The sequence below is a fragment of the Cebidichthys violaceus genome, unplaced genomic scaffold, assembly GCF_023349555.1.
Source record: "Cebidichthys violaceus isolate CVI_PGR_0920_01 unplaced genomic scaffold, fCebVio1.0.p SCAF_25, whole genome shotgun sequence".
Classification (NCBI taxonomy): domain Eukaryota; kingdom Metazoa; phylum Chordata; class Actinopteri; order Perciformes; family Stichaeidae; genus Cebidichthys; species Cebidichthys violaceus.
The window spans coordinates 4,379,086-4,406,424 of NW_027176428.1; the positions used below are offsets into that span (position 1 = coordinate 4,379,086).

At 40.9% G+C, this 27,339-nt stretch overlaps 1 protein-coding gene across 2 annotated transcripts; it reads left to right on the top strand.

Moving 5' to 3' along the window:
* The first annotated feature begins 1,673 nt into the window (after nucleotides 1-1,673).
* Nucleotides 1,674-26,522, top strand: quo (quattro). Of its 2 annotated transcripts, none has more exons than XM_068720322.1 (24): nucleotides 1,674-1,937; nucleotides 11,025-11,222; nucleotides 12,071-13,595; nucleotides 14,602-14,805; nucleotides 14,976-15,099; nucleotides 15,993-16,113; nucleotides 16,516-16,602; nucleotides 16,712-16,828; nucleotides 17,499-17,597; nucleotides 17,700-17,848; nucleotides 18,596-18,734; nucleotides 18,912-19,034; nucleotides 19,234-19,431; nucleotides 19,575-20,551; nucleotides 20,782-21,031; nucleotides 21,408-21,497; nucleotides 21,880-22,104; nucleotides 22,895-23,065; nucleotides 23,689-23,866; nucleotides 24,188-24,304; nucleotides 24,444-24,698; nucleotides 25,076-25,353; nucleotides 25,561-25,617; nucleotides 25,766-26,522. In XM_068720322.1, exons 1-23 carry the CDS (start codon nucleotides 1,935-1,937, stop codon nucleotides 25,597-25,599), a joined length of 5,667 nt encoding a protein of 1,888 aa, XP_068576423.1. In that variant the 5' UTR covers nucleotides 1,674-1,934; the 3' UTR covers nucleotides 25,600-25,617; nucleotides 25,766-26,522. The 2 variants fall into 2 exon arrangements, with proteins under 2 accessions (XP_068576423.1, XP_068576424.1); XM_068720323.1 differs by having other exon boundaries at nucleotides 15,993-16,086.
* Nucleotides 26,523-27,339: the final 817 nt, after the last annotated feature.

Genomic DNA, 27,339 nt, shown 5'->3' on the forward strand with positions numbered 1-27,339 from the left:
AGCAAACAGAACAACAAAGTTAGGAACTTGCAGCTAAACCGTCTAATATTTAATAACTAAACAACCTGATAATTTTCTAGAGTTGGTGGAGACCAAATACAGAGCTGAAGGAGAGTAAATGTTGCACTTACATTCAGCAGGTGGCCAGAAAAACAACTGTAAAACAGTGGGATGTCACGAAGCAACTTTTAATAATATCTCAGCGTTGTGTTTACAGCTTGTTTCCGCTTTAAAAATTGAAATAAAAAAAGTATTTGTATTGGCATTGGACCAAAACAAATCATTGTTCAGATCATTGTTGAATTAGTATAAGCAAGCACATTTGGGTATCATCCTTCAAGTACCCTCTGTTGTTTGACTCTTTTTTATACAGGTATAATAAAATCAATGAAAAAACCCAAGTTTTGAGGTACTTTGTCGAGAAAGCACAAACGAACGAGGTCAAGAAGGGATGATTGAGATGGAGAGAAAAAAACGTCACCTACATATTTCTGTGGAATAGGGTGAGAGAGAGAAATTAGCATGGCTTTCTTTCTGTGAAAGAAAAACATGTGAGGAATGCTCCAGACACTGCAGTTTCTGCAGAGCGGGAAACCACAGATGCCGAGAAAATTCGAGGTTAATGTTTCATATTTCCAGATGCAACTTCACCTGCTGAATAAAGAGGAATATTTGATTAAAATAAATACATTCTGCCTTTTCTCCTCGTGATGAAAACATGCATGGACTCTCATGTAATTTCTGGAATTTGAACGAATAAACAGACAGAGGTTGAGGCCAACAGTGAGCTGCTTGTCTAAACCATCTCACTCACACTCATTCTCAGACAGAAATAAACGATCGCCTGTCAATCTTTTTTCCTCAAGGAATGTCTCAGTGATGAACCTCGCTTCTTGCAGCAGGTCTTTGGTTTCATACCCAATACATCTTCCACTTTCAGATGTAAAATGCAGACCAGAGGGTGTAACCCCTACATTCCTCAGAACTAATATGGAAGTATAGCAGCACTCTTCACTTGCCTGGTGTTTAGCTCGGACCTCTGCAGGGAAGCACCCTCTACCGTCTCTCCCTTTGATACGAGTCAAAGACTGGGCAGTCTGCCGGAAGACAATTGCTGAGGAGAGGAAATGAGAAAGCCTGGAGCAGACAGTGGAAGTCTAGGAGGGACAGGAGAGAGGAGAAAGACTGACTTAGCCTTTTAAAAGCTCACAGTGATTAAAATAGAAAGAAAGGGGCCACAAACAAGGGGCTGGATTTCAGCAGCTCTGACCTCTGATGCCAAGGCAAAGGAGTGTGTGTGCGGCCGTGTGTTTGCATTCATGACAAAGTAGGATGTGGAAATGTTTACATTCCTTACATTACATACAGCATCACACACACTCAGTGAGTGTCTATGTGGCAACTGGCATGTTTTTGTGTATCCATTTGTGGCATATTGTGACTGTGGGTGTGCTATGTGATAAAGCCTGGGGTGTTTGAGAAAGAGAGCGAAGAAACTCTGAAAAGCCTCGAGGGGGATTTCCTCTGAAAGGGAAAGCTTTTCTCCTCCCCCTCTCAGAAACTCTCTAACTCCCTCCTTCTTTCTCTCTCTCTCTCTCTCTCTCTCTCTCTCTCTCACCTCTAAACTCTCAAAGTAGCCAGAGAAGCGAAAGAGAAGCGAAGCAAGAGGATCAACAGGCAGCCTGACAATTTGCTGCTCTCTGTGCTACACACTCAGACTTGTGGAGAGTCTATGAAGAATGGAAATTACTTTGGTTACTTTTCGATCAAGACAACTCACTGTCATGTGGATGTACTTCAGTCAACTTTTCTTGTTGATGCTCTAAACATGCACAGGTCTCACAGCACAGAGCCCAGGGAGGCTGTCTCGAGAGGATTATAAGGACCTAAAATGAAAAAACTTTTTGCCTTATAGAGGAGAAACATCTGCAAAGATGGTAAAGTAACATCACAACAACACAAGTTTTAGTCCTGGTTGTACTTCTTGTCGGTTGTTACTTTCTGCTTTAAAAGTTAAAGTGCTCCACTGACCCAGTAACAGAGTGTGAGCCTCTAGTTTGGACGAGTGACTTTGTTTCTCTCTCTTGCCAGTCATGTGTGTCTGGAAGCCTGACGTGTTAGAACTAATACATTGTATATGCCTTTAGCAGTTGTTTTTTTCAGTTGCATGATACTGTGCACAGTATTGATGCACAGTATTCTCTTTTTATGAAACCGTATCTTTGTGACATACAAAGGCAGCTCAAAGCTAATGTAACTGCACTCTTCAAACCTTTTTGTTATCCTGAGCACAGTTGGTGGGACTGTTTCACATCAACAGCCCACGGCATCTCAAGCTTTCTAAGAGTGTGCACACTGACAAAGAGAGAGTGACAGAGAGAGGCACATTGTCTCTTGTTTTGCATCTTTAAGTCCTTTGATTAGGACTTAATTGATTCGGATGGGATGCATTCTTCAGTGAGTGGGGAGTGTTTTTGGAGTATAAATTATTTGACTGCTTTGCATGGGCACATCATGCAATTCTCCAGTTCAGTGTTGGGCACTTTAATAAATTCAAAGCACAGGGCTTTTTACGGTCACAACAGAAACTAATTAATGACAAAGAGTGAGCCACAAGACGGAAACATGTTTGATGATGGGTTTGTTGGAAGATGTGGCAGCTTTGAAATTGCATTAACTGGATGTTGCTGCTGCGCAAATTATCAAATAAATGCAGATAGTTAGGGTTCAATAAAGATCACAAAGTTGCATATTTTGCTTCTCCTCTCAGCTTTCTATTCATTCAGTGTATTTTTTTCGTCTTTATATGAAAAGCAGTCAGACCCCTAACATCTGTCGAAGTATGCCAGATAAATAATAGCTTTAAAGATAGCAGGACTTGGCTGATCATTGTGGCCACCACTGTACTTTGTCCCCCCTTCACATGCACTGCGACACTTGTTTGACCAGCTTTTACAGCCCCCTCAGTTTGTTTTACTTATTGCATGACTGATGTTGTCTTCCGTGACCACCCTCCAACTTCCAGTCATGAGCCGGTGAAGTCTAAATTATTAGATTACTGCACCGTGCGTGACCAGGAGCTTCAATCTTGGGTAAACACTCAGCAGTAATACATAACCCAGAGCCCTGGCTTGTTGGTGTGAGTTGTATTTACCTTTACAGGAGTAACTGTGTGACAAGGACAGCCAAGAGTCATTCATTCACTAGCAAGGTCAAGCACTTTCTTCAACTGCAGCATGCGTTTCATTCATTGTACAGTAAACATAGGGATAGTATTTGCAGTAAAAGTGTCAGTTGCAGAATTCAAAGTATATTCAAAGTTAATGCAAATCATCAAAGCCTGTAGTCGCTCCTGGGTTTTGGATGTTCTCTCGTCGTACCAAAACATGTTTAGTTTGAGCTCAGCAGGTTTTTCTGTGATTCACTCGAAATGGTAAATCTCTCATTAGCAAAGGCTATTTAATTAAGAGCAAGTCAACGATGGCGGATTTAGCCTTCACAAGACAAAACACGTATTTTAGATTGATTTTCTGAATTCATAACAAGGAGATGATCTTTTTAAACCTGCATTAATTGGTTTTGGGGCAAGCAGTTGCCTACACATCCAGCAGACGCAGAGTAATATTAGCATTCATCTGGTGTTTGTGTCCACCTGATGAATGTAAGTCCCGTATTCACTGTTCTTGTTCTTCACTAACCCCTTGGATAAAAATATCAGCCAATATTAGCTGCTAAATTCTCCACTGTGTTCACAAGCTTGTTGCTAACTTTGCCTGTCTGCAGTTTGGTATTTGGTTGAGCTTTTTGCTAATAAACTACATGCTAGCTGCATCTAGAAATGCTAATGTCATGTTGTGAGCGTGAAACCAAAACAATGAGCTGAAACGCTCAGTAGAGTCGAGGAAAACTGCAGTCGGGGGCTAATTCTCTGAGTTTGTGGCAACCATCTTTCACACACATGTATTCATTTGACCCATTGTTGACAGAACAATATTTCTTGTAGCTGCTTTAAGTCTCTTGATTATCAACATGAACAGTCTCAGACTCTCACAGATTAACACATACAGTACCTGCTTCACATCATTAGTCAGATATGCTCATCCGTCACAGTGCATCTTTTCAACCCCTTAGCTTAGAGTATGCATGCGTATACCTTAATCTATTAACTGTCAGAAACACTGTGGACATGCTGTGGTAGGGTATCCAGATTTTCATACGTACTGGCCTAGCTTTAAAGGATCACAGATGCTCTCTGTCTCTCGCAACAGCCATCAGTAGCTCCATCCCCTGCCTGTAACAAGTATCTTTACAATACTATCTTCTGTGCTCCCTTTGGCAGACAGATTCTAATTCCTGCCCACTGCTTCACTCTGTGATTTTGCCAAATTTCAACAGGGAAATTCTAAAAATTAAACCGATGTGATTTATAGAGAAAATATGTATAATTACAAACATCTGTCCTGTGGAGCTATTTGAGTCGAGTTATTTAAATCTTGCTTCAATCAACGAGCCGAGTTTCTGAGAGTTGTATCGGAGCTGTGAACCATATTTTTCAGTGTGTTTATTATCTCTGTATCACAATAGTGGGTCAATCTCAAGAGAGGCTGTGCAATGTATTTTCAAAACAGAGCTGCTGGCGAGTGTTTGGGGAAAAATGTCGGTGCAGCTATCGGTTGGCTATGAGGCAATTTTCAGCATGCATTGTCTCTAGAAACAGTCACTGCCGCGATGTCATTTCCTTCCCAGACTGTGTTTCAAAGTCACTATTGTTGTTGCTCCTCTGGTTGCATTTTTAGGAAGATAACAGTTGTGTTATAGCTGGTTCAGTTATCATGACACATCAGTCTCAAGTTTTTGCTTGCTTAAACTCAAAACCAGCTGAACAACTTCAAACTGTTAGGCAAATCTGAGGCGACTTGCTTTGTGAAGAGGCAACATTTACTGAAGGATAAGACCTTGAGTTCATATGCCATGTAGACTGCTGTGCTCGGTTGTTTGCAAAGCTCAAGGACGAAGAGCAACAGATGTCAGTGTTTAGTACACTCCTTATAAACACACTCACATGCTGATCAACTAACAAATCCCTTGTGTTAGGGCTTAATGGATTTTACAAGGCCGTCCTTTACTTGTATTATTAACCCGTTCTAATTTCTTGGCTGTTTTAACATGTTGAGATGAACAATGTGAGCTATTACGGTGTGTTGCAGTCTCTGGATTGTATTTCCTGAGAGTTTGCCAGAATGCAAGCTTTGGGAAATATGTTTTGTCATGCTTAATGGGAGCGGTTCATTATGAATCAGTCATGGACATTCCAGAGGAGAAAAAAAAGGCCAACATGTGAAATTTTCAGTTGTTACATGTCAGTTTTTGTTTTTTAAATGTACATGGGAAACTTTTAATCTTTTGGGGAATACTTCCAATTTGCCAGTTTTGTATTTTTCCTGTCGCTATTACACACACACAGCTGCACTTCTTTGCCAATCACTTCATCAGACATTGGGCAACTATACACCTGTCTGATCCTGTAGCAGTTTTTAAAAATATGCTGACCTGGCATGACAGAAAGGATATAATCAGTTTTTTTGTTGTTAAGTGCACCCAAAACAGATGCAGGCATTGTTTCAGAGCACTGATCTAAATGTGGCTGTGAGTCAGTTCTCGATTTCAAAAGAGATGACAGCAGTGATTTATGTCAGATTCAGACACACTTGGTTAATCGTACTACAAGATGATAAAGACAGATATTATCAGCAGTGTTGAGTCGTCTAAGTTACATGGTAGAAGTCTAACAGTCTTTGTGCATCATTTACAGTTTCAGGGTGGATTAATGAGTCGCTTGTGAAATCACATCTCAGCTCATCCGGTTTTAAATTCTTGGATGTCATGTGATGAGAAAAAACAGGTCAGACCACAAACCAGACACACTATTATGCGGCCTCTTCACTTTACAAACATACAAACAGCTTGAGTTCTTCAAAACTACAAAATAAATAAACAATAGGAACTATGCCATTTTAAAGGTCTGATAGCGAACACGCACACCATGTTTACTCCTGGCAGCTCTAAGAAATGATGTAAAGGTTTTGTCTTAAACAGGCATTTTTTTACTGGTTCCAAGGATTTAAGATGGCTTAGCTGAACGGAGTGCCCCTCTGCTGAGTTTAACAAGAGTGGATCACACACAAAGACAGCACTGTCTCACCGCTAAATAGGAGATACCGAATGTTTAAGGAGGAGAAAGATAGGGAATCACTGAGAGATACTGGATACATGTTTTGATTACCATATGACTGATTGCTCCAAGAGTCAGCATCTTCCCACTTCCCATCTTTTTTGAGCATGCAACCAGCTGCTAACCCATCAGCCCTTTGTGCCCACGCTGTGATTGGCTGAGTTCATGGCTGGCATTATGGCTGAGTTGGTGGTGTGTCATCTGAGACTCTTGGACATATCTGCATGTCTGTTTATGCAGAATTCAGGCAGTCTTCAGGATTCACTGCCAGGTCTTGATTCAACTCTCAGTTCTGCTTATGTTTTGGGTTTAGCCCTGAGGTTCAGAGACAGTCAATTTAGTATGAGGATTTAAACACAAATGTGATGACCAGTCAAGACAGAGACATCAACAAATTCTTCCAGCTTGTTTCATCAGGAGCCGTTTTCCATTTAGTTGAAGTTAATCTTCTTTAAAATCACATTCTGGTCATCTTACCTACTCTAACCTTTTGAGCCTTTGTGGCTGATGACACAGATACACATTGTGCATTACACACATTGACAGCTTGTTTACACTGTGGCTCAGACCTGGGTCCTGACTTTCTTTGGCCAAAGCCCAAGGCAATATGGAGGAAACCTGTAATTATGTGCTTAATACTCAACACTGCAAAAACTCCCAGGGGGCCTGAAGGGTGGATAAGACAAAAAGAGAAGCCTGTTGTCCACACTAGCATGCCAATTTAGGTCAAACAATGATCTTTGTTGGAGACTGAAGCTCTTAAGAGTTAAATCACAGGCTGCACTGGACAATAATGGGCAGAGAGGGAATCCCCTTGTGCTGAATGTGTAGAGGAGGCGGTGGTGGAATGTGGTCGTCAGCTGGACATCGATCAAACCCCACTGTCTCTGCAGGCCAAGATAAAGGTTCGGGATTTAAGCTTGATTGAACGTTGCTTGCTGGCTGATTGTGGGAGTAAAAATACTTTGCAAAAAGAAGTAGCAACTCTGTTTCTGTCAACGTAAGGAAACCAGAGCTAGACACTGTGCACTGATATACAGTGAAGAATTGTGTTATCATAAGGATGTAGGGAACTGATTTTGTCTGGGTGCTTACTCAGGACTGAACAAATCGCTGTTAACCAGGGGTTTTTGTAATGGGAGGAGCTGTTAAAAACACAAAAGGAATGGCTAGGGTGCAGATAACACAGCAGATATATACATTACTATGGGTGTGTTCAGCCAAAATGAGACTGCATGGAAAGACCAGGAAACTGCAGCATACGTCTCAGAACCTCAGGTGTATGACTGGCATTTACAGAGGGTACACCTTGACATCACTCTTTCTTGTAATGTGCACAACTACTTCACCTCCACTGACTAGCCCTGACTACTATAAATTGGGAGAGCTGTGACATTGGGAGGTCACAAACACATCTTGAGAAAGGAAAGGTCATGTGAGTCAATAATGATCCGTACAACACAAAGAATGAGAGAAAACTACATCATGAGGACTAAAGAAGATAAAGTAACTGAGTTTTCAATGTTTATTTTTAACGTAACAGCAGCAGATGCTGGCTATTTGCATGTTTGCCATTCACAGTGTCAAGGTATCGTCCAGAGAGGTTGTGAATAAAGTTTATAAAGTTCCTGATATGTTCTTTTTCGGATCCAAAATTGCTTGCTCACTGAATTGTGCAAGTATGTGGCCAACTGTTTTAACCAGTTTAGTTTTCTATTATTATAATTATGACTGTGATTCAACTAATGCATTCAGATACCAAAACAACAGCTCCTACTCTGCTTTGTCTCAGAATAATTCCTGCTGAATCTTTCACAGTTCAGGCTGGTTTGTCAAATGTAATGAGATACAGAAGAACTCACAACACCGGCATTACCCTCCCCACCCTCGGTTCATTTGACTGGCTGGCTAACCGGATTGAACTGGGTCCAAGCTGAGCAATGCTTTGTAAAATCTCAAGATCTCACTCATAGGAATATATCGCTAGCCAAACCACCCACAGAGAGAGAGACTTTTTTTGTTTTAAGAAGAAGTTTATCCAGGCAGAAGTGTTTGTCATTTCAGAGTGTTAACAAAAAGAGGTTTAATCTCAAATGATTTTGAAATAATGTTGTGATAATAAGTCACTCGTATTTTCGTTTAGGTTTGGATTTCAGTGACGGATGGATTAAAGACCAGGCTACAGAAGAGTGGACCCGCTCTAATAATTTGTTGGAATCCTCAATGAAATCTTAAAAGTCTATATCAGCCAAACTCCATTTATTAAAATAAAATGTACACAAAGGGAAATTTAATGTCCGAGCCCTCTACAGTGACTTCACAGAGCTGTGTTGTATGAGGTACAGTATGACCTCTGGTTTATCTTTAGCTTTGAGAAAAATAGTAGAACCCAAAGTTGAATGGCTGCAGTCATTCTAAAACAGCTGTGATGTATTACCCTTCAAGAGCCAGCCTCGAAGGTATTCTGTTCTCCATTTCCTAATCTATTGTGACAGATGTGCACAATCAGAAAAAAAGGAAGCATTCTTCTCTACTGAGGACATGAAATGTCTACAAGAGATACAAGGACTTAGCTTACTGTAAGTGGTCAAATATTGACATTGATTTACACCGAACAGCCCACATGTAATGCTGCACACTTCATTTGAACAACAAATCTAACTGCACAATACCAAGGATTTAGCGAACAGGGAATGCAACACTAAGTTGAGTCACACAAAGTTGAATGATTTACTGAATTATTCGGTGAAACATGAAACAACTTTATGATCTCTGTTCCCTGATGTTTCAAGACTGTCCAAGGTGCTCGCATAAGCATCCACTGCACATGCACAGTCCCAGTGCTAACCAGTGTGAGGTCTTTGAAGCTGCTGCACTTGTGTTTACCCTGGCCTGGTCTCTGGTCTCGGTCTGGCCATCAAGCTAAATGAGGAGGGGGGCTAAAAACGGAGTCCTTTGTGGGGCTGGGAGATTGACACAGCAGGGTACTGAGAACTGATTGTATGAATAGCACGCCTGCTGTGGTTAGGGGCTAAGACCTGTCCTGATCCAGAGTGAGCGTCAAGTCCTTATTTTCAATTCTTTTCATTACAAAGAGACATTTATTTGACTGTACTGGATGAAAGAACAAAACTATACATTTCAATGCTCTCTACAGGTGCTAAATGAGAAAGCAAATCATAATACCAAAGAAGTGCTATAAACTCCAATCAAACCAGACAAGACTGTAAAAGTTGTATTAAACACATGTGAAAAACATTTATGATATAGACTGATGCCTAGAAAGTTCACATTTTTGTTTTTTAGTGACAACTATTTAATGTATTGCCATGAGGTTTTGTACAGATATTCATGTCCACTTCATGCTAAATTCAAGGCAAAGCAAGGCAAGTTTATCTGTGCGCTTTGTTCAAAGAGCTACGGCATATTACTGTAAAATAATTGTTTGATTCATATGACAATTTACAGCCAACTGACAGGCAAGGCCCAGAAGTAATTACTATATTGCATGATCAAATCAAAAGTACAGTATTCACAGTGCTTAGCATTGCATTAAATGGTTGGCTGTTTTACTAATCTATGTTGACAGCCATCACGTCTCAAAACATCACCACCTCAAATTCATGCGGCCAGGTCGGTTCACCAAAAATGCTTTACAGATGGCTTCTTTTCATCTGAAACGTTTGTTTTGTGTGTTATGTTGGATGTCACCCATGGCACACTTGCTACAAGCAGCTTATCCAATGCAGTATTTGTACATGCAGTAAACACAAACACCAAGTGTGCTTCTTGGTGTTATTAATTCACACTGTTGCTTCTTTATGTGCATTTTTGACAGGACTGTGCATTTCTTAGGCCTGCTGGTCTTCCACAAACACACCAGTTTAAATGAAGCAAATCCTGGCCAGTCATGAAACAAGTTGAAATCATGCAGCACAGACTTAATCATCTCCAGATAAGTTGAGAAACTTTTATTAGGCTCAACCAAAATACCCCTCTGTGACGGTGATGATAATTTACCGTCATAACACTTTTTCTTTTTTTTTTCTTCCTAACTTTAAAGCCCAAAACTCCTTGAGGGATTCCAAACAAGCACAGCCAGGGTAAAAGGCCAAGAAAAAATATTTGTCCTGACATTTTGCATTTGCAGAGCATTTGGTCTTGGCATATCTTTGCTATGTCGACCTTCTTCAAATGTACCAGTGTTAGAATAGACATCTACTTTTGAAATTAGTACTCCATATTACACACCAAGGGTACTAATTTTTATATGCATTTGACCCAAACTGTATATGACATGAAAAAGGCCATTGTATTAAGATTGAAACAACATTTACTAGTATTTAATAAGTGAAATGCCAGGAGTTCCATTTGAGGGCAGCTTTTTTAATTATATGAGACGAGTCTGTAATGGATGATTTATTGGGCCTGAATTAAATGTTTTATGATTCATGTGCTTTGGTTGACAGGTCAATACAATTCTCATTTCAGAATAATGTGCAGATAACACCACTCCTTTATTCATGCACTGACATTGATGTTCTGCTAAGCATGCAAAATAATAATACAAATAAAAATAATTTCTTTCTCAGAAAGGAACAGTTTGTAAAACTGTATCATCAACGAATGTACTTTCCTTTGATGTATAGTCTATTTTTCATGTTTTGTTGAGGCTTGTATTTTTGAGATGGCTACTGGACAAAACTTAAGGCAGCGTCCCACAGTCTTTATACAGAACAATGTTATTACACAAACCTCATGTCACTGACCGGCACCTCTTCTTGTCCTCCAGAATCCAGAATCTCTCGACTCGTCCATCCAGGGTGCCCTCTCGGCCCTCTTCCCACCTTTCGATGCCACAGCACCCATCGTACTCAGCCAGCTGTTTCGCACCATTGAGGAACGTTACCACGGCGATGCGTTACAGTGTCTGCTGGACTTCCTCATCCCCTCCAAACACCTGCTGGAGAGTGTCCAACAGGCAGCATGTGTGAGTATTAAATATATCTCGGTGGATACATCTGAACTCGCGCTGTTTTTCCTATTCGCTAATATGGTGCAATAATAAAACACACAGTCATGAATCATGATACAATTATATGTAGATTAAGTGTGACTTACGCTTTCGAGGGATCACTATCTCTCATGTCCATCGCAAATAAACGTGCATATTCGCTAACAAATCCCATAAAACGCTGCAGAACTTCCCTTAGAATCATCACACTTTTAAGTTTTCTTCAGCATCAAAGTAATCCAGTGATAATTGTCTGTACATTTAAGGGCAAATTGCAAAAAAACAACAACTTATAGCTTATTCGGCATACCTTTAATGGTGACAACTTGCTAAATGTAATCAAATATAGGCAAAAAGAAGAAGAAAGGGGGCCCAAGTAGTAGCTCACAGCTAATCTCACTAACTCCGTGCTGACGCCATAACTTCCTGTTTACTTTTCACATGCCCCAAAATTATGTCCTTCCAAGACAAGCATTATTATCCCCCAAATAGGACTTAGACAAAGAATAATGAGAGTGACATGCAATACTTTAACTTTTTTTCATATCAATATTTTATTTTTTAAATTATTAAATTTGACATTGTTCTTATAATGAAGCTCAATACTCATGTGCTGTTTTAAATATCCCTGAAATCATACATGTTTCAAATTATACTGGTAATAAATCTAATTTAACAGTATCTTCGGATAAAAGTTTACAGATTACTTATTTAAGATTGTTAAATAGGAAACTCTATAGAAATCAGAAACAAATGCATCAATGAAACATTGAGAAAGTAGAGCAAATGTAACTAAAATGACACTGAAAACTTTTTTTTTCTAGGCTGGATACTCTGATGTGGTTTTCCGCTGTGAGGGCTGGCCTCTGTGTCTCCATGACAAAACCGTCATCCAGTTAGCACCTGTGAACCCTTTGCTGCTGCGTCCTGGAGACTTCTATCTACAGGTGGAGCCTTTCGGGGACCAAGCGGCTCGTGTTGTCCTCAAAAGTCTTCTGGAGGAGGGTTGTCGAGAAGTGGAGGAGACACCCGTCCCTGAGACTTCCTACCCTTGCATCTTCACTGAGGAATGGCTTCAGGACATTAATGAAGGGCGCCAAGGGACACCTCTGTCACGCTGCTTGCTTTGCACAGATCAAGGAGTAATCAAGTTGCCCTGGGCTAAAATTGCCATCCCAGAGTTTTTAAACAAGCCCAAGATCATGCCTACTTATCGGGAAGCTCCTCCCGAGCCAAAACAGATCTCAGTTCCCTCCCGTTTTAACTCCTCCACCCTGCCGATGGAAGCCATTTTAGGTCCTGCAAAAGACAGGATGCCAGCATCTTTGAGATCTGTGGACTGCTCCTCTAAACTTGTCAAAATGGATCATGAAAGACGAACCTCCAGATCATGTTCCAGACCTTTAATCAAACCTGTTGGTTGGGTTTCTCCTAATACCTGGGACAGTCGTAACTATCGGGAGATTGAGGGTGATTATGTTGACCTGGTGGATATTGCCAAAGGCAAGGAGTTTGTGGATAAACCGAGAAGCAGCCATTCACATCCACCTAATTCAGTTTTGTTCAAACCTGTCAGACCACCGCCACCGGTACCACTTGGGACTAGTGTTCCCTGTGGACGCACCCTTCAGTTTGCAGAGGAGCCTTGTACACCATGCAGTCAGAGAAGTCTGGAGCATGAGCCCACTGATCAAGATTTGAAGTGTAGGTACAGAGACTCGTATGTGGCGGCCCTGAGAAACCCAGTCGCTTTTGAGAGGGCCAGTGTAGACCTCCTGGCTGCCTTGCAGGAGGTCGCCCTTTGTGAGGACGGAGAGTTAAGAGCCAAGGGTGCATTTGAAGCTCAAAGAGACAAACTTGGAAACTTTTGTAACCACTGTAATAAACCTGTGATAAGAAACGAGCTCTGCCAATACAGACACTGCTGTGAAGCAGCACCGGAAAGCTTCAAAGACCTTCCTACGAGTTCTGAATCAGAAAACCTCATGAAGGAATCACCGATGATTTTGAAATCAACGCCTGGTTTGAGCCAGAGTCACAAGGTTCAGATGAAACTTATTTCCCACCAATCAGGACAAAATGCTGGTGTGCATCCAGGATCAGATGGCGACATTAAACCACCTCAGAAGGTGGAGGTTGTGAAGCCATCAGGGAAACACAAAGTCAAAGTTAGGTCTCTGTCCACTGTGTCAGAGACTTCTAAAGGGAGTCCACTTCTCTATAAAGTCAACAACAGGAGCCACAGTGATATCTGCCCTGAAACAATCACCAGCATAATGCAGTGTAAGAAAGCTGATCTGTTGGATCAGGTGACTTTAAAGCTGGAAAGACTGAAGTCCCCTAAAAAAGGTGAGCGAGTAAGGCTGAACGTTCAGACTACTTTCATTATCTTTTCTCCCCTCTTTTTTTTTTTTAATCTCCACGCACAAAGTTTGTACTTTGTTATTTCTGCACACAAAGCCTTCTGTTATGATCTGTTGCTCAATGCTTGAAGGGCCACTGCACATTCACACCAAACAGACTGATTGAAACTCGACCGTGACCTCGCGTGCTTGAGGGAATGTGCTCCACTGAGATCATAAAGGCTCTTCACAAAGAAGGTTTAAAGGTCAAAGATCGGGCTAGAGTACGGTCTTCTCCCACTGCTGGGTGTTTCGGCTACATTCACGTTATTCCCATTACCGAGGGGAGTGAACGGAAATAGCATGCTGCACCCCAATGAAAGGGAGAGCCTGAACCCAAAAAGAAAGAGCAGAGCATTCCTCTAATGCAGAGAGACAGCATGACATGCAAGAAGGAGGTTTCTGTGTCCCCTGCACCCACTGGCATGCACCCTCATGCCCTCTGAGGGGCATGTTGAGATCTTGACTGGAGACATGCTTGTCATAGACTATTAAATCAGCAAAGAGAGAGAACACAGGCGAGGCTTTGTTGGCCCTAAGGAGAAGCCAATTAGGATGTCTGAAATCAAAGCCAGGCTTAGTAGCCAGGCCACTGCAGTGTTTTGTTACTGAGACCATGTCCAATGTTTAAAGGCTGTCTGTACACAGCTGTGCAGCTGGATCCATGTTGAAAGAGGACTGTTTATATTTATGAATGAAGCACAGAATAATTACTGTTAGTATAAAAGGGAAAAGGTTGCTGGACAGAATAGAAAGTTGACAAAAGTTGATAGTTTATACAATAAGAAATATTGTCTGAGTGTGATGGATTAAATACAAATGTTTAAAAAAGTTATGAGAAACAAAATACACACACTTGTTCTTGCAATATACTTTGTACTTTAGTATAATTTATATGTTTTTCTATGCTTTTTTGTGGGAATATAATTATGTTTGTGTGTAATGTCATGCAGACTCCCAGTCAAGTAGGAGTGAAACTCCCTCCACCGCAGATGGACCAGACTCTAAACTCCATAACTCAAAGATAGAAAAGCCATCTCCTGCACAAGTTCAACTTCTATCTGCAAGTTCTGACTCTCCACAGCCTCCACAAACCGAGGAATCAGGTTACAGAGGCATCGGTGGGATGCTTGAACTGGGCATTATTTGTTTGCCAGGTACTGGATGTCTGAGCATTCACTCAAATGATTTCTTCTGTATCTCAAAAAGTCACTTTCAAAATCATGTTCTTCTCTACTCTCACTCTCACATACTTACAATCACTCTTTGCACCTTTTTGAAAAAACAGATGATTCATCCCTAACCTTTTTTTTTGCCCTACCCTTAGGCAGCAGGGACAAGACGGGCAGGGCAGTCGTTGAGGTCCATGGTGGCAGAAAGGAGTGGACATCCACCCTAGTGTCAGTGCAGAGCGTCTGTGAACTACTGCTCTACTTACACTCCATACCAAGGTACTGAAAACAATGACTATTAGATATCTCTGCTCCAAAATTGTAATTGAGAGGGCCAATATTGGATGGTTAGCTCCTCAGTTGCTCAGCAGAGAAAAGCTGTAGTTGTTAGCTTATTGGGAAGCTCCAATGTATAATGGCATGTAATAAAAGGTCTGACCACAAGAGGGCAACAGATACCATATTAATATCTCAAGTGTCCACTGCAGACTTTGAACAATATGATGCATGCTCTTACATCCAGACTCTCCCTTATGAGTCAACCCTTTGTATAGCGTCTGTTTTACAACTAAGAAAACACTATATTTTAGGCAGTATCTCTGAATAGTTCTGAGTTATATGTAGTACTGTAAGATTAGCTGGCAGTAACATTGACCTGTGCTGACCCTCTGCCAAAGCAGTGTCAATACTCCCGCTGACAGGTTTACTAGTGATCACTTTAAAGGTGCTTTTTGTTTACACCGAGTTTGACGGAGTCTTTGAAGTTCAAAAAGCCATTCTACTAGATAGCTTGGCCTTCCTCTGTCCCCACTAAAGGGACACACCACAACAGTCACTGGCCAGGCTGGCTGCCAATTGTCTGGTATGCAGCGCCTTGCTAGAATTAGCAGCCATGTCTTCTGTAGGCTCACACAGCTGTAACCCAAGAAGAGGCCATTAAGATGGGTGTGTTAAAGTGTCAACGTGTGGAATAGTATGTGTGAAGAAGAGTGTGTGTGTGTGTGTGTGTGTGTGTGTGTGTGTGTGTGTGTGTCAGAGAGAGATAAAAAGATAAATAGAGATTTGAGAAGTGGAAAAAGTAGATAAGCCTAAAAGCCTCTTATCAAATAAAGACCACTGTGATGAGGTCATAATGTTTGAATGTGCCCTAACATGATCCAATGTTTTTGTAGGAAAGAAGTTCGAGAGCTGGGAATGACTTTGGTCATCAATGCCAGGAAGAAGTCTCCTTCACTTCACCTCTACAAAGCTCTGCTGATGGCCCAGGTTAAAACAACAAACCTGCATGCTCAAGTCAGAATCAACAATGCATGCACTCACCCACTAAACCTTTACACATCTAGTCATCAGATGTCAAATTCCTTGATTCGCAGATTAGAAAACTAATGGATTTGCCATTGTATGTCTGAATATGCAATACACAAACACTGAGTAAGACAAGTTAATTTCAAGTTTCTGCAAGTTTCTGATTTGCTAGCAGTAAAGAAATGCACCGGGAGGCCCAATCTCTATTTTTGTCAAAGACACAGCAACACAAACTGTAGGACTATTGCACAAATTCTTGTCAATTGTGAAAGAAGGTCAGTGATAGAGTACACTTGTTGTTTTACTGTGATGATCAGCCATCTCATATCTAAATGATCAGAGGAACTATTGCATCTTATTTATTACTGACTCACTGACTATCTGCTACAGGAGCAAGCTCTCCATGCTGTCCACAGTATCGTGATGCTGGTGGATAAAGACACTTGTCCTCGACCTGAAAAACAGCCGGGGTTACAGGTCAGAAATTAAATCAGTTTCCATATTTTCCTTTGTTCCCTTGATTTGCGCTAGAGATGAGTGGTACTTGTCCTTCCTGCCTAACCTTGTCTTTGTGTTTGTCTATAAGATGGATATGGTGACTTCTATGAAAGCCCTAAACAAGACAGTCGAAGCTTCCCAGCTGACCTCTGACCTGGGAGGGACCTTTACTTACAGTCATACCGACTGGCTGCAGTTCCATCAGGTACTGAATATTCACTCACATCCCACAATGACTTTGATAAACAGTGGAGTTTCCCGTAGATTCAGAGGAGACTGCTGCTCAACCACAGTTCACCCACTGGGGATGACTCATTACCCACACACCCACACCAAGCATTCTTTATCTCTGTTTTCTTTAATGCCACATTTAACTTTGAGTGGAGGGAGGAGGAGGTCACACATACAAAGTGCAAAGTCCTATCTAAATGAATAATTACATAGATTAATTATGGTATAAATTACTGACTGAAGATATGTTATGCTGGTCATGCAACATCGATCAGTAAAGTTTATTATATGACAATAACAGTCATACAAAATATACAGCAGAATGTAATAGGAATATGTGGGCATCATTTGGCTGCAGATGATATGTGGATGTGAAATCAAATCCAAACTTTATTACAGACTCAGAGTCTGCATGTATTTTCTCTAACTTTTTGCACATGTCCCTCTGACATGCAGGTCAGAGGGATGCAACTAAAGTTTGTTATGTACAGTAGCTGTTCCAGTCTCGGCTTGCCGCTGCCTGTTGTGCTCTCTGTAGGCAGCAGATGGCAGAAATGTAGTGTTTCTTCGACTGAAAGCTCTTGGGTTCATTACGATGTATCATTGTTGAACTCCCACTAAGTCTTAACTTTAATTCATTTCAGAGACTGGTTTCCTTCTTGTTTGAGCTGCGAGGGGCAGACAGCTTGTTGCAGAAGGCCATCAAGAAAGTGGATGGCAGCAAGAAGATAGACTCCGCCGAGGTAGAATATACATGTTCACGGTGTGACGTTATGTGTTTGGTGCGCCGCACATTCTGAAGCAGGGCAGACATGTTGACTTTGCTTTTGCTGTGACTGCTACAGGAAGTGCAGCAATGCATTCAGGACCAGAAGGCCTCAATGAAAGAGGTGCTGGAAGACACTCGACTGGTTACTCTGCAAAGAGAAGGAGGGGCCATTCTGGCCAGAATGAGGAGAGAGGAGTTCAGATTTCCACAGTCTGAGGACTACAGGTATCAGATAATATCTAAATCTACTTATGTTCTCATTCTTGTCCCAGTCCGCACACTGTAAGGCATACATCACAGCAACATTGCTCAGCGTTTAAATAGCATTTCAACTGTATTTTCTTGCATCTACCATGATTAATTGTGTTATCTTAAACTAAACACATTCAGTATCTAACTTTCCTCACCACCACCATCTCTAATTAGGTAGTAGTTGGGTGGATTTATGCTGGGTATTACATGCTGTCACATGACTATGTAATATGTACGAACTAAGAGTATTAGCCGAAGGTATCCAACCCTAACAAGTACAACAAAACCAACAGATGGGAAAGGGAGATGTCCATCAAGTGCAGTTTGTACACGCCCAAACTGTTCTGAGAACAGCTCTAATTGGCATCATAAGTGAAAACACCTGTGTGAGTGGACTATGGGTGTGCAGGGGCTTGAAAAAATAGTTTAAATATTGATTTAATCATGTATATTTTTATGCCTAAATAGTTACAGATTATTATAATATACACACACTATTTATATTGATCTTTTTTATAATTAGCAGTATTGCACCACAATTTATCCAAACAACAAGCAAGTGGGTATGTGTAGTTACGTGTAGTAAAATCATAATGTCATGTATCGCCAACTTAACAATGGTGCATTTACACCCATAAGGAAGTTACTAATGCTACCTTACAATGTAATTCAAGTGGTTTATGATTTGCCTGGGTGACTTTGTTAACTCTGTTCTTGCAGAGATGCTCTGGAGTCAGTGACAAGTCTGTACAACCAGGTGGAGGAGAAGCTCCACATTCTGGTGATGAGATCAAATGAGTCACTGCAGCACCTCGAGTTCCTCTTCAGGCTCAGAGAGATGGAGGGCAAAGTTAGCACGGTAATACAACACAACTTTAAAATCTACATTATGTGTTGAAACAGCTGAAATTCATTAACATGTTTTTTTTCCACAGGAAGAAAGAAGTTTGTCTCCTTTCGAACATTTTCATTATTGTGGCTGTATCTCAAAAGTAAGACCCTTGTATGACATTCAGTTCTAAATTACGCTTTGCAGGCTGGGATGTGGTTTAATGCAGAAGGCGAACAGAGACTGAAGGACTCTTACACAACAGACGATACCCTTGTGTGCACTGAAAAGGCCTTGCAGCACTTTGATGTGTTTCTCGCTCAGACTAAGGTATAACAATGAAGTCATATAACAAAATAAGACAAGCTACCTTATCTGACTGCCTGTGTGTCTCTTTAGTTTTCTTTGATTTTGAGTTGAAAAATATTTAAGATTACTATACTGTTAACAGTGAATAGTAGATTAGAGACTTGCATAGGACAAGGAAGGAAATGATAAGTTCCACATGACATCTTATCATTTGTTCCAGGACAAACAACAGTGCGCCTTGAGCCTAGTGATGGAGGCAAAGGCAGTTGTTGGCACAAGTGATCCCAGTCCTGCAACAGATGTTTTTCGTACTCTGGTCAGCACCTTCAAATCCAATATGGATGACTTTATGTTGCGGGCAGAACAAAGGCACAAAGAACTGGACACACTGGTGCATGTGCACCGCTTCTGTGAACAGGTTTGTGTTTTGTCACTGCTCCGTGAATTTCATCAATCTGACATTTCTAATGTAACTCTATTTCTTTCTTTACTTGCCCTTTGTCAACATATTTCTAACTGATTTGTGTTGACCTTCAAATTTAAAATTCCCTTTCTCTCTAGGCGTCTGCCCTTGCCAAGGAATGCAGTCATTTTTTGGAGCAGGTAGAGCAGGGGTGTTACCCAGCTCAGACCCTGAGAACACTCCAGATGTATGAAGAAAGATTAGGTGGCGAATTCTCCACCCCACACTTCCAGGCTCTGAAAGCTAAGGCCTGTGCCGTGGGATCAGGGGCCTCGGGGGTGATGAGAGTGTGGAATGCTGCCTGGGTCCAGTGCCAAGAAGTTGGGCAGCGTTTGAAGGAGATGCAAAAGAAAGAGAAAGGAGTAGATAAGAACCAGATCCAGCAGATCACAGCTGCAAACCCTCAGGGGGAAGATGGAGGAATGGAGGAGGAGAAAAGGAGTGAGGTGGGGGAGGATGAATGCTCCCTGACCCTGCAGCCGACCTCTCAGAAAGAGGCAGTCAATATCTCAAAAAGTGAAGGAGAAAGCACCACTGCGGCATGCTTTAACCATCTTTTAAAACCTGACTTGAAAGGAGAATCTCAAGTGCAGGAATTATCTGAAGCAGCAGTTAAAACTGAGAAAATTACAAATTATTTTCCACAAAACATTGACTGCTATCCAGAAACCAAGCAGAGGCCAAGAGAGCACCACAGTGAGGCAGATCTGAGGAGCACACACTCAGTTGAAGGGGGCACCGATTTTCCATTGCACCAACCTTTGGGTCGGTCCCTGAGCGAGGGCTCTCGTGTATGCTCTCGTTTGACTATCATCTCTGGCTTTTCACCTTTGAATGTAAGAAACAAACACTGTCAGAGCAAAACACAGCCACTGGAACAAAATCTGCAGCCCGTCCAAAATTTGCCCATTTCCCATAACGAGAGTTTACGGTCAGGAAACTTGAGCTGCGAGTCAGAAAGAAACAGCAATGAAGAGGAGGGTGGAGGATGCACAGTCTCCACCCAAGGCCTTAAAGATTTAAGGACCCCAGAGACATTACTCACACCAACAGAAAACAATGGCAGCAATGTTTTGTAAGTAATACCTCTCTCCTTTAGCTGTAATCTAAAGCAAAGTGAGATGGTGTCCATAACATTACAGCAAATTACATAAGTTATTTTCATGAATGACACAATTGTTCTCCAGTTAAACAACACTGACATACCCTCAAATAACTAATGTAAAACTGAGTATGATCCCAAACTCATCTAGGTTAAGTTATGTGCTTTAAATAAATTTCACATTTTCATTTTGTGTGGAACAGGAAACTGCGGATGATCATGGAGGAGCTGCTGTCCACAGAGAGGGAGTACGTGAAGGCTCTGGGTTACGTTCGAGAGCACTACTTCTCCGAGCTGGAGAGGCCTGACGTTCCTCAGGACCTCAGGGGCCAGAGGGGGAGCGTCTTCGGCAACTTAGAAAAACTTCACGACTTCCACCATCATCATTTCCTGAATGAGTTGGAGAGCTGCGTGAATGAACCCGTCAGAGTGGGACGCTGTTTCCTACGACATGTAGGTGCCACGAGTATTAATGACAAAAAAGTACAAAAGTATTAACTTTGAGAGTCCGTGAAGTGCACCTGAGTAATTGTTGTTTCCATGATGCAACCAAGGTTGGGCTGATGTGAGTCTGCATAATGTCAAGGAGTAATTTCCTCCTTTGAACTAAAATATGGATGATTAAGCAACAAAGGCCCTGCTAGATGAGTCCCAGCTGTGGACTAATGTGTCATCAGCTTCCATGGAATCAACTGCTTTCGTGTTGATACCATTGAACACATTCATTGGAAATAAGGAGTACATAGCTCACACAGCTGTGAACTTCTATGGTACACTGCTTAGTCTGCATTTTTAGTGACTAATGGTTTATTTCTTCCTTTTATTTTAGAGAGAGAGCTTTGCTTTGTATGCCCTTTACAGCAAGAACAAACCGCAGTCTGATACTCTTCTCATCAATCATGGACAGGCTTTCTTCAAGGTGAGAACCGCTGCCAATGTCCTGTTGCTCTTTCTTCTCTTATTTTCTCATCTCAAAACCACATAATAGATTTTCCTAAACAAGAGGGAGAATAAATGGTGTATTTTAGCAAGATCATAGTCTCTGCGAACAACTTGGCTGTATGTAGGCAGAGCAGTGCTTTCAACTAACCCTAACATTAGCATGATAACACACTCACAGTGACACCCTAAAGCCTAGTATGGCTAATAAAAAGAAAAGACTAAATTAAAATGTGCAGTACATCTCTATACATTGTTTTAGTCTTGATGGACGTCTTCCCATCCACTTAATGTTAGCGTGTTCTCCAACTCAGCTTTGACGTTATCCTGATAGCTTTAGCCGTCCTCTCCTCACACTCCAGCAAAAGCAGCTGAAGCTGGGCGATAAGATGGACCTGTGGTCGTACCTGCTGAAGCCCGTGCAACGGATCAGTAAGTACAGTCTGCTGCTGCAGGATATGATGAGGGAGTGTGGCCCCGGACAAACCAGAGAGATGACCGAGGTTAAGGCTGCCCTGGAGGTCATCCACTTCCAGCTCCACCACGGCAACAACCTGCTGGCCATGGACGCCATCCACCACTGTGACGTAAGACAGTTTGTTTCTTGATAATATCAAGCAACATTATTAGAACGTTGGATTTCCATGTCTTATATACGGTACATACGTATACAGGTATACTGTACAGATATAGTGTGTACTATACTGTGATGAGAATGACTTATCACTCTCTCATTCAGCGTTGAGCAACATAATTGGAAACTCTACTGTAATGTGGAAAGCACAGTAGAGAAACAGGTACAGGCAGGACTACAGCCATTAAGAATGATGCACGTAGAGTGAGGAGGAGTGATGAAACCATTCATCATTGTGATTTTGATTTGTGCGATGCCGTCGGTCAATCATGAGTAATCTGGGATGGAAGGAATGAGATGGATGAAAAGAGTACAGGGAAAGGATAATAGTTTTATCGTCTTTTCCATGGAATGTAAAGGGAGGTGTTGTGTGGGGGATGATGGTCTGGAGCTCCATTAGTTGGGGAGCAGAGATAGAGGGAATGGAGTTGGATTCATTCATTTTTGTTGGTTAACTTATGAACTTTATGATCTCTATTAGAAATAATAGGAAAGTCAGAAATAATAGGAAAGTTCATACCGTTTTGTATTGATGGTTCACTGCAATTGTGTGAGTAATTATTCTGAATCTGCCAATATACTCAGTGTTCAGTCTGTAGGTTTATTTGACTTAATGTTTATTTAGCAGCTAAGGCTGCTTGAATATTATATTTCTAAACTGAACAGTTACAATAAGTACTTTATTTTTTTCTGGTGCATTATTGCTGACTACAATATATGACCCCCAGAATCTCGTTCTGCAGGTAAATCTGAAGGAGCAGGGGCAGCTGATACGCCAGGATGAGTTCTTGGTAACATTCAGGAAGAAAAAATGTTTACGCCACATATTCCTCTTCCAAGAGCTCATTCTCTTTAGCAAAACCAGGAAGACGGACGTAGGAAATGAAACATATATCTACAAACAGTCGTTCAAGGTACACATATTGCTTCACACCCAAATTCACATGTAATTGAATGTAAAATGTGTTCAAGAAATACCAGTAAAATAAGCAATAATTATACAATAACAGAAAAAGAAGGCCTCAGTGGTGCTCCCATTTCCTCTTTCACACGGATCACGTACAGAATTACAACTTACACATACACATGATGAAAATGATAATTACTTTCATAAATCACTCAATAAGTATTATCATTTACACATAAAATTTGGTTTCTATTATAAGTCACAATTTGGGAAGAATTTTCGAATCACTTTTGGCCCCATGCCACACATTAGAGTGAAAATATATATATGTATATATATATATATATATATATATATATATATATATATATTTATAGTGGCACTGTTGCTTTGGCCTCATTTGTGAAAATTCTCTGTACTCCAGATGGTCGGTCTGCCCCTGCTTATGAGATTCATTCTTTCTCCAACACTTACACAACATTAATTTTACTATGTCCTTTCCTTTCCCTTCTAAAACACTGCATAACACTCCAAAAGTCCAATTACAATAATATTGGAAGTCTTGCCAAACTGATTGCCATATTTTGAACTACTGTCTTACATAATCGGTTTGTCATTGTTTACATTTAGACATCAGATGTGGGCATGACCCAAAACAGCGGTGACAGTGGGCTGTGTTTTGAGATCTGGTTCAGGAAGAGGAAAACCCAGGACACGTACACACTTCAAGCAGTCAGCCGGGAGGTGAAGGATGCCTGGACCAAGGACCTGGAGCGGATCCTGTGGGAGCAGGCAATACACAACAGAGGTGCCAACAAATGCACAAAAATGCATAAACACACTGGCATGTATCAGGTTAATGTGATAGTGGCAAATGAATACAGCAGAGCCTGGTTTGTTCATGATATAATAACATTTGTTGTGCCAATGTGTAAAGATATTAATATATTTGGCTCAATATGGTAATAATGGGATGAACAGTAATAGTCCTCATTTTTGGATTACTGTCTGTAATGAAAAATAAAAACCAGCAGACATGATGCAATATAGAGACAACAATCTTTTGTACAAAAATGTAATTTCTTAAATATAAAATATTTTTAAAGTATGATTTCACATGTTTTTTAAGAGGTCCGTATGCAGGAGAGAGTGTTCATGGGTATTGGAAACAAGCCCTTCATGGACATCAAGCCCAGTGATGCAGCTATCAATGACAGAGCCGTCAACTATGTACTGATGGGAAGAGGTGAACAAACACTGCCAGTAAAACATGTTTAGTTGATGATTATATTAACTTTAGTCGGAAGACATTGTGATATCTTTCTAGCACTCTTTGGGTTGTCATGCTCCCTCTCATAAGAATTATTTTCTCCTGGTCTGTGCAGAAAACAGGGTGCTGTCCTTTATAGGACAAAGTGATTCACAGGACAGACTTCCTGGGGATCGGCCAAAATCTGTTGGTTCAGGATGTAGTTCGTCTTCCTCCTCTTTCTCTGGAAGAGGTTCCCTGTCCCCTGTGGGATACATGTGTGGGCCAAAGCGGAGGGGGGTTGGTGCGGGCCTTGGAGGATACGTATCACCTCCTGGAGCTCTGGAAGAGGACGACCTGGACCACGAGAGTGGGAGTCACAACTTATTGTGTGAGTTGAGTGTGTAAAACTATCATATATGACCTACATGTGGCTTATGATTTATTGCAAATGGACTGGGAGATTAGATGCAATGGTACACCCAGGAACCTCTCATTGCTCTGACAGTGTGTTATTAATGGCCCCTGAACAGCTTCACTGAGGCTGCTGGACATCGTGTTTCGAGTCTTTTTTTCAGTTTTATTCCACTTCAACAGGGTCAGGGTCAATTATTTTTAAATGCGTCCAAGGACATGTCAGAAAGGACTTTGATTGCTAACACAGTGTTTGAACCTTGGCTTTCCATTTAATACATTTTAGATTGGAATCGCTCATCCATTCATCCATCCATTGATCATGTGTATAATCAAGTCCTCTTTTTGTTCCAGTGGACAGCTCGGAGTCGTCAGGAGAGAGTGTGAGTGGCTTCAGCAGTTCCAGTCACAGCTACCACTCTGCTATTGGAGGAGAGGTGGAGGACACCTCCTTGGTCTCTGCCTCCATGATCACTGTTAAGGAGGCAGCGGTTGCTGCCGGGACTGAAGACTCTGCAGTCTTCCACAAAACAAATGCTCTGGCAGGATCCCCAGAAAAAAAACAACCACCAGTTGCGCCCAAGCCAAAGACCACACCACAACACCAGGCCAAGGATCTGCTCTGTGGCAAGGTGCAGTACAAAGCTCATAACCAGTGATTTGTTAATTGTTCATGTGGTTAAAAACATTAAATAAAGTAAATCACTCACTCAAAAAACTATCTCTGCCCTCCTTAAACTCCTTACACTGAAAATTCTATTTCTTTAGAGTTTTATTATGCCATTGATTAATCTGTTGTTATTAATATTAAATTAATAATGTTTTTATGAATGTCTAAGGTCCTGAACACTAGTGTTGGAAAATCCACTGAGGTTTGACCTGTGATACGCTACAAGGTGAGTGTAGCGCAATTATACAGTACCCATCTTTCTTAAACTTGTATATAATACGACTACTTTTTGAAAACTTAAATGTTATGTGTATATTAATTATAAACTGTTCTGCTGTGGAAAGGAAAAGTTATGTTTCTCTTTTTTTCTACAGATTTGGAGGCAACCCAAGAAAAGCCGTCTGTTGGTGTCAGCGTTAAACAGACATCCTTTTATACCAGCTGTTACTGTAATCCATTACCACTCTGTAAATACATGTTGTTGTTTTTTAATCTCACCACTAAAACAATAGGTCAGAAAAATGTCTGTAAATGTACTGTACTGAAACGGTGATACATTTTGAACCAGCATGGCTTTGCATAGTGCACTATAAATCAGTCTAGTTTCATAGCTCATGCAAAGGTTCATAGAGCTGCGGTCTTTGAGTTGGTGCTTACATGCTATTTATAACATAAATAAACTAAACATTACAGTAGTCAATGAATGTGGCTAAATCATCCTGGTGAAATGCTCAGACTTGTTTAAGCAGGCACCATCCTGATCCCAGAGCAATTTGATACAATCTTGTGGAGGTCTCTAAAGAATTGTGTCACAAAGGCAGTAAACGCCATAATACCATCTTTTATGTCCCAAAGTTGCCTTTTGTGCAGATTTATCAAACCTAATCACAACATATGTATGTGTCTTACTTATTTCCTTGAAAATAAAACAAATTCACTCTGTCCTTCTTTTGAATAACAATTTTGTATAAAGTAATATTTTACTGGAATCGAGATATGTAACACCTGTATGGCTTTTTATTTGAAATACAGAACATTTGCAGTGATGATGAATGTTTTGGCCTTTTATCTGTGTTTTTATTTGCACTACAACTATTTTGTTTTTACAATAAACTAAACCCAACATGCTAACAGTCAGACTGAAATTTCTAAGGTCAAATATTAATTTACATTTGCTATATAGTTCCATTACTAGCACAATTGTCAGATGAGGCATTGATATACCTGAGAATGTAATATGTAATATGGATGTAATATATGCTGGAATACATAATACAAATGGAATTCCTTGATTAAATGAAAGCAAATGAGCCAGCAGAACAAGTTTTCCGAGAGTATTTCACATATATTATAAAAAGACACAAATTGTCTCCATAAAATGTAGAAAATCACAATAGTAACTTTAAAAAAAAAATGCAATGAAGAAAATTAAACACTGTAGCCACAAAGCCACATTTTTCTGCATCACAGACATTACCAAGCTACTCACAATAGTATTTAAAAAGGAAATCATATACAAATTGCTCTTAAAAGGTACCTTCCTTTACGTCCAAGTCCATAATTTCTGCAATATGGAAAAAGTCACACTTCCCTTTAACCATTTTTATGGAACGTTTTTGAAAGTACAAGTTTCAAAGAGCCCGCCAGTCTGGAAGTGAGTCCAGGCAATAGATGCCACAGTCTCTTGGAAGTAGCCAAGCCTGCCTTGGCAGGGCATTCAGTCATTTCCACTCTGTGGGTTTGGACAGAGCTCATGCTTTGGTTTCACTTCTGTTACTCACTGAATTCCCTTTCCTGATGTAATGCCCAACTCCAGAGCCAGGACTCATGTTTGCGGTTAATACCAGTCTGCCCAGAACGCTTCAAACCACACGGCGGGCTTCATCCTCTATTTTTATTGACATTGTTACAATTATAATTAATTATTTACTTTACTTTTGATGCATAC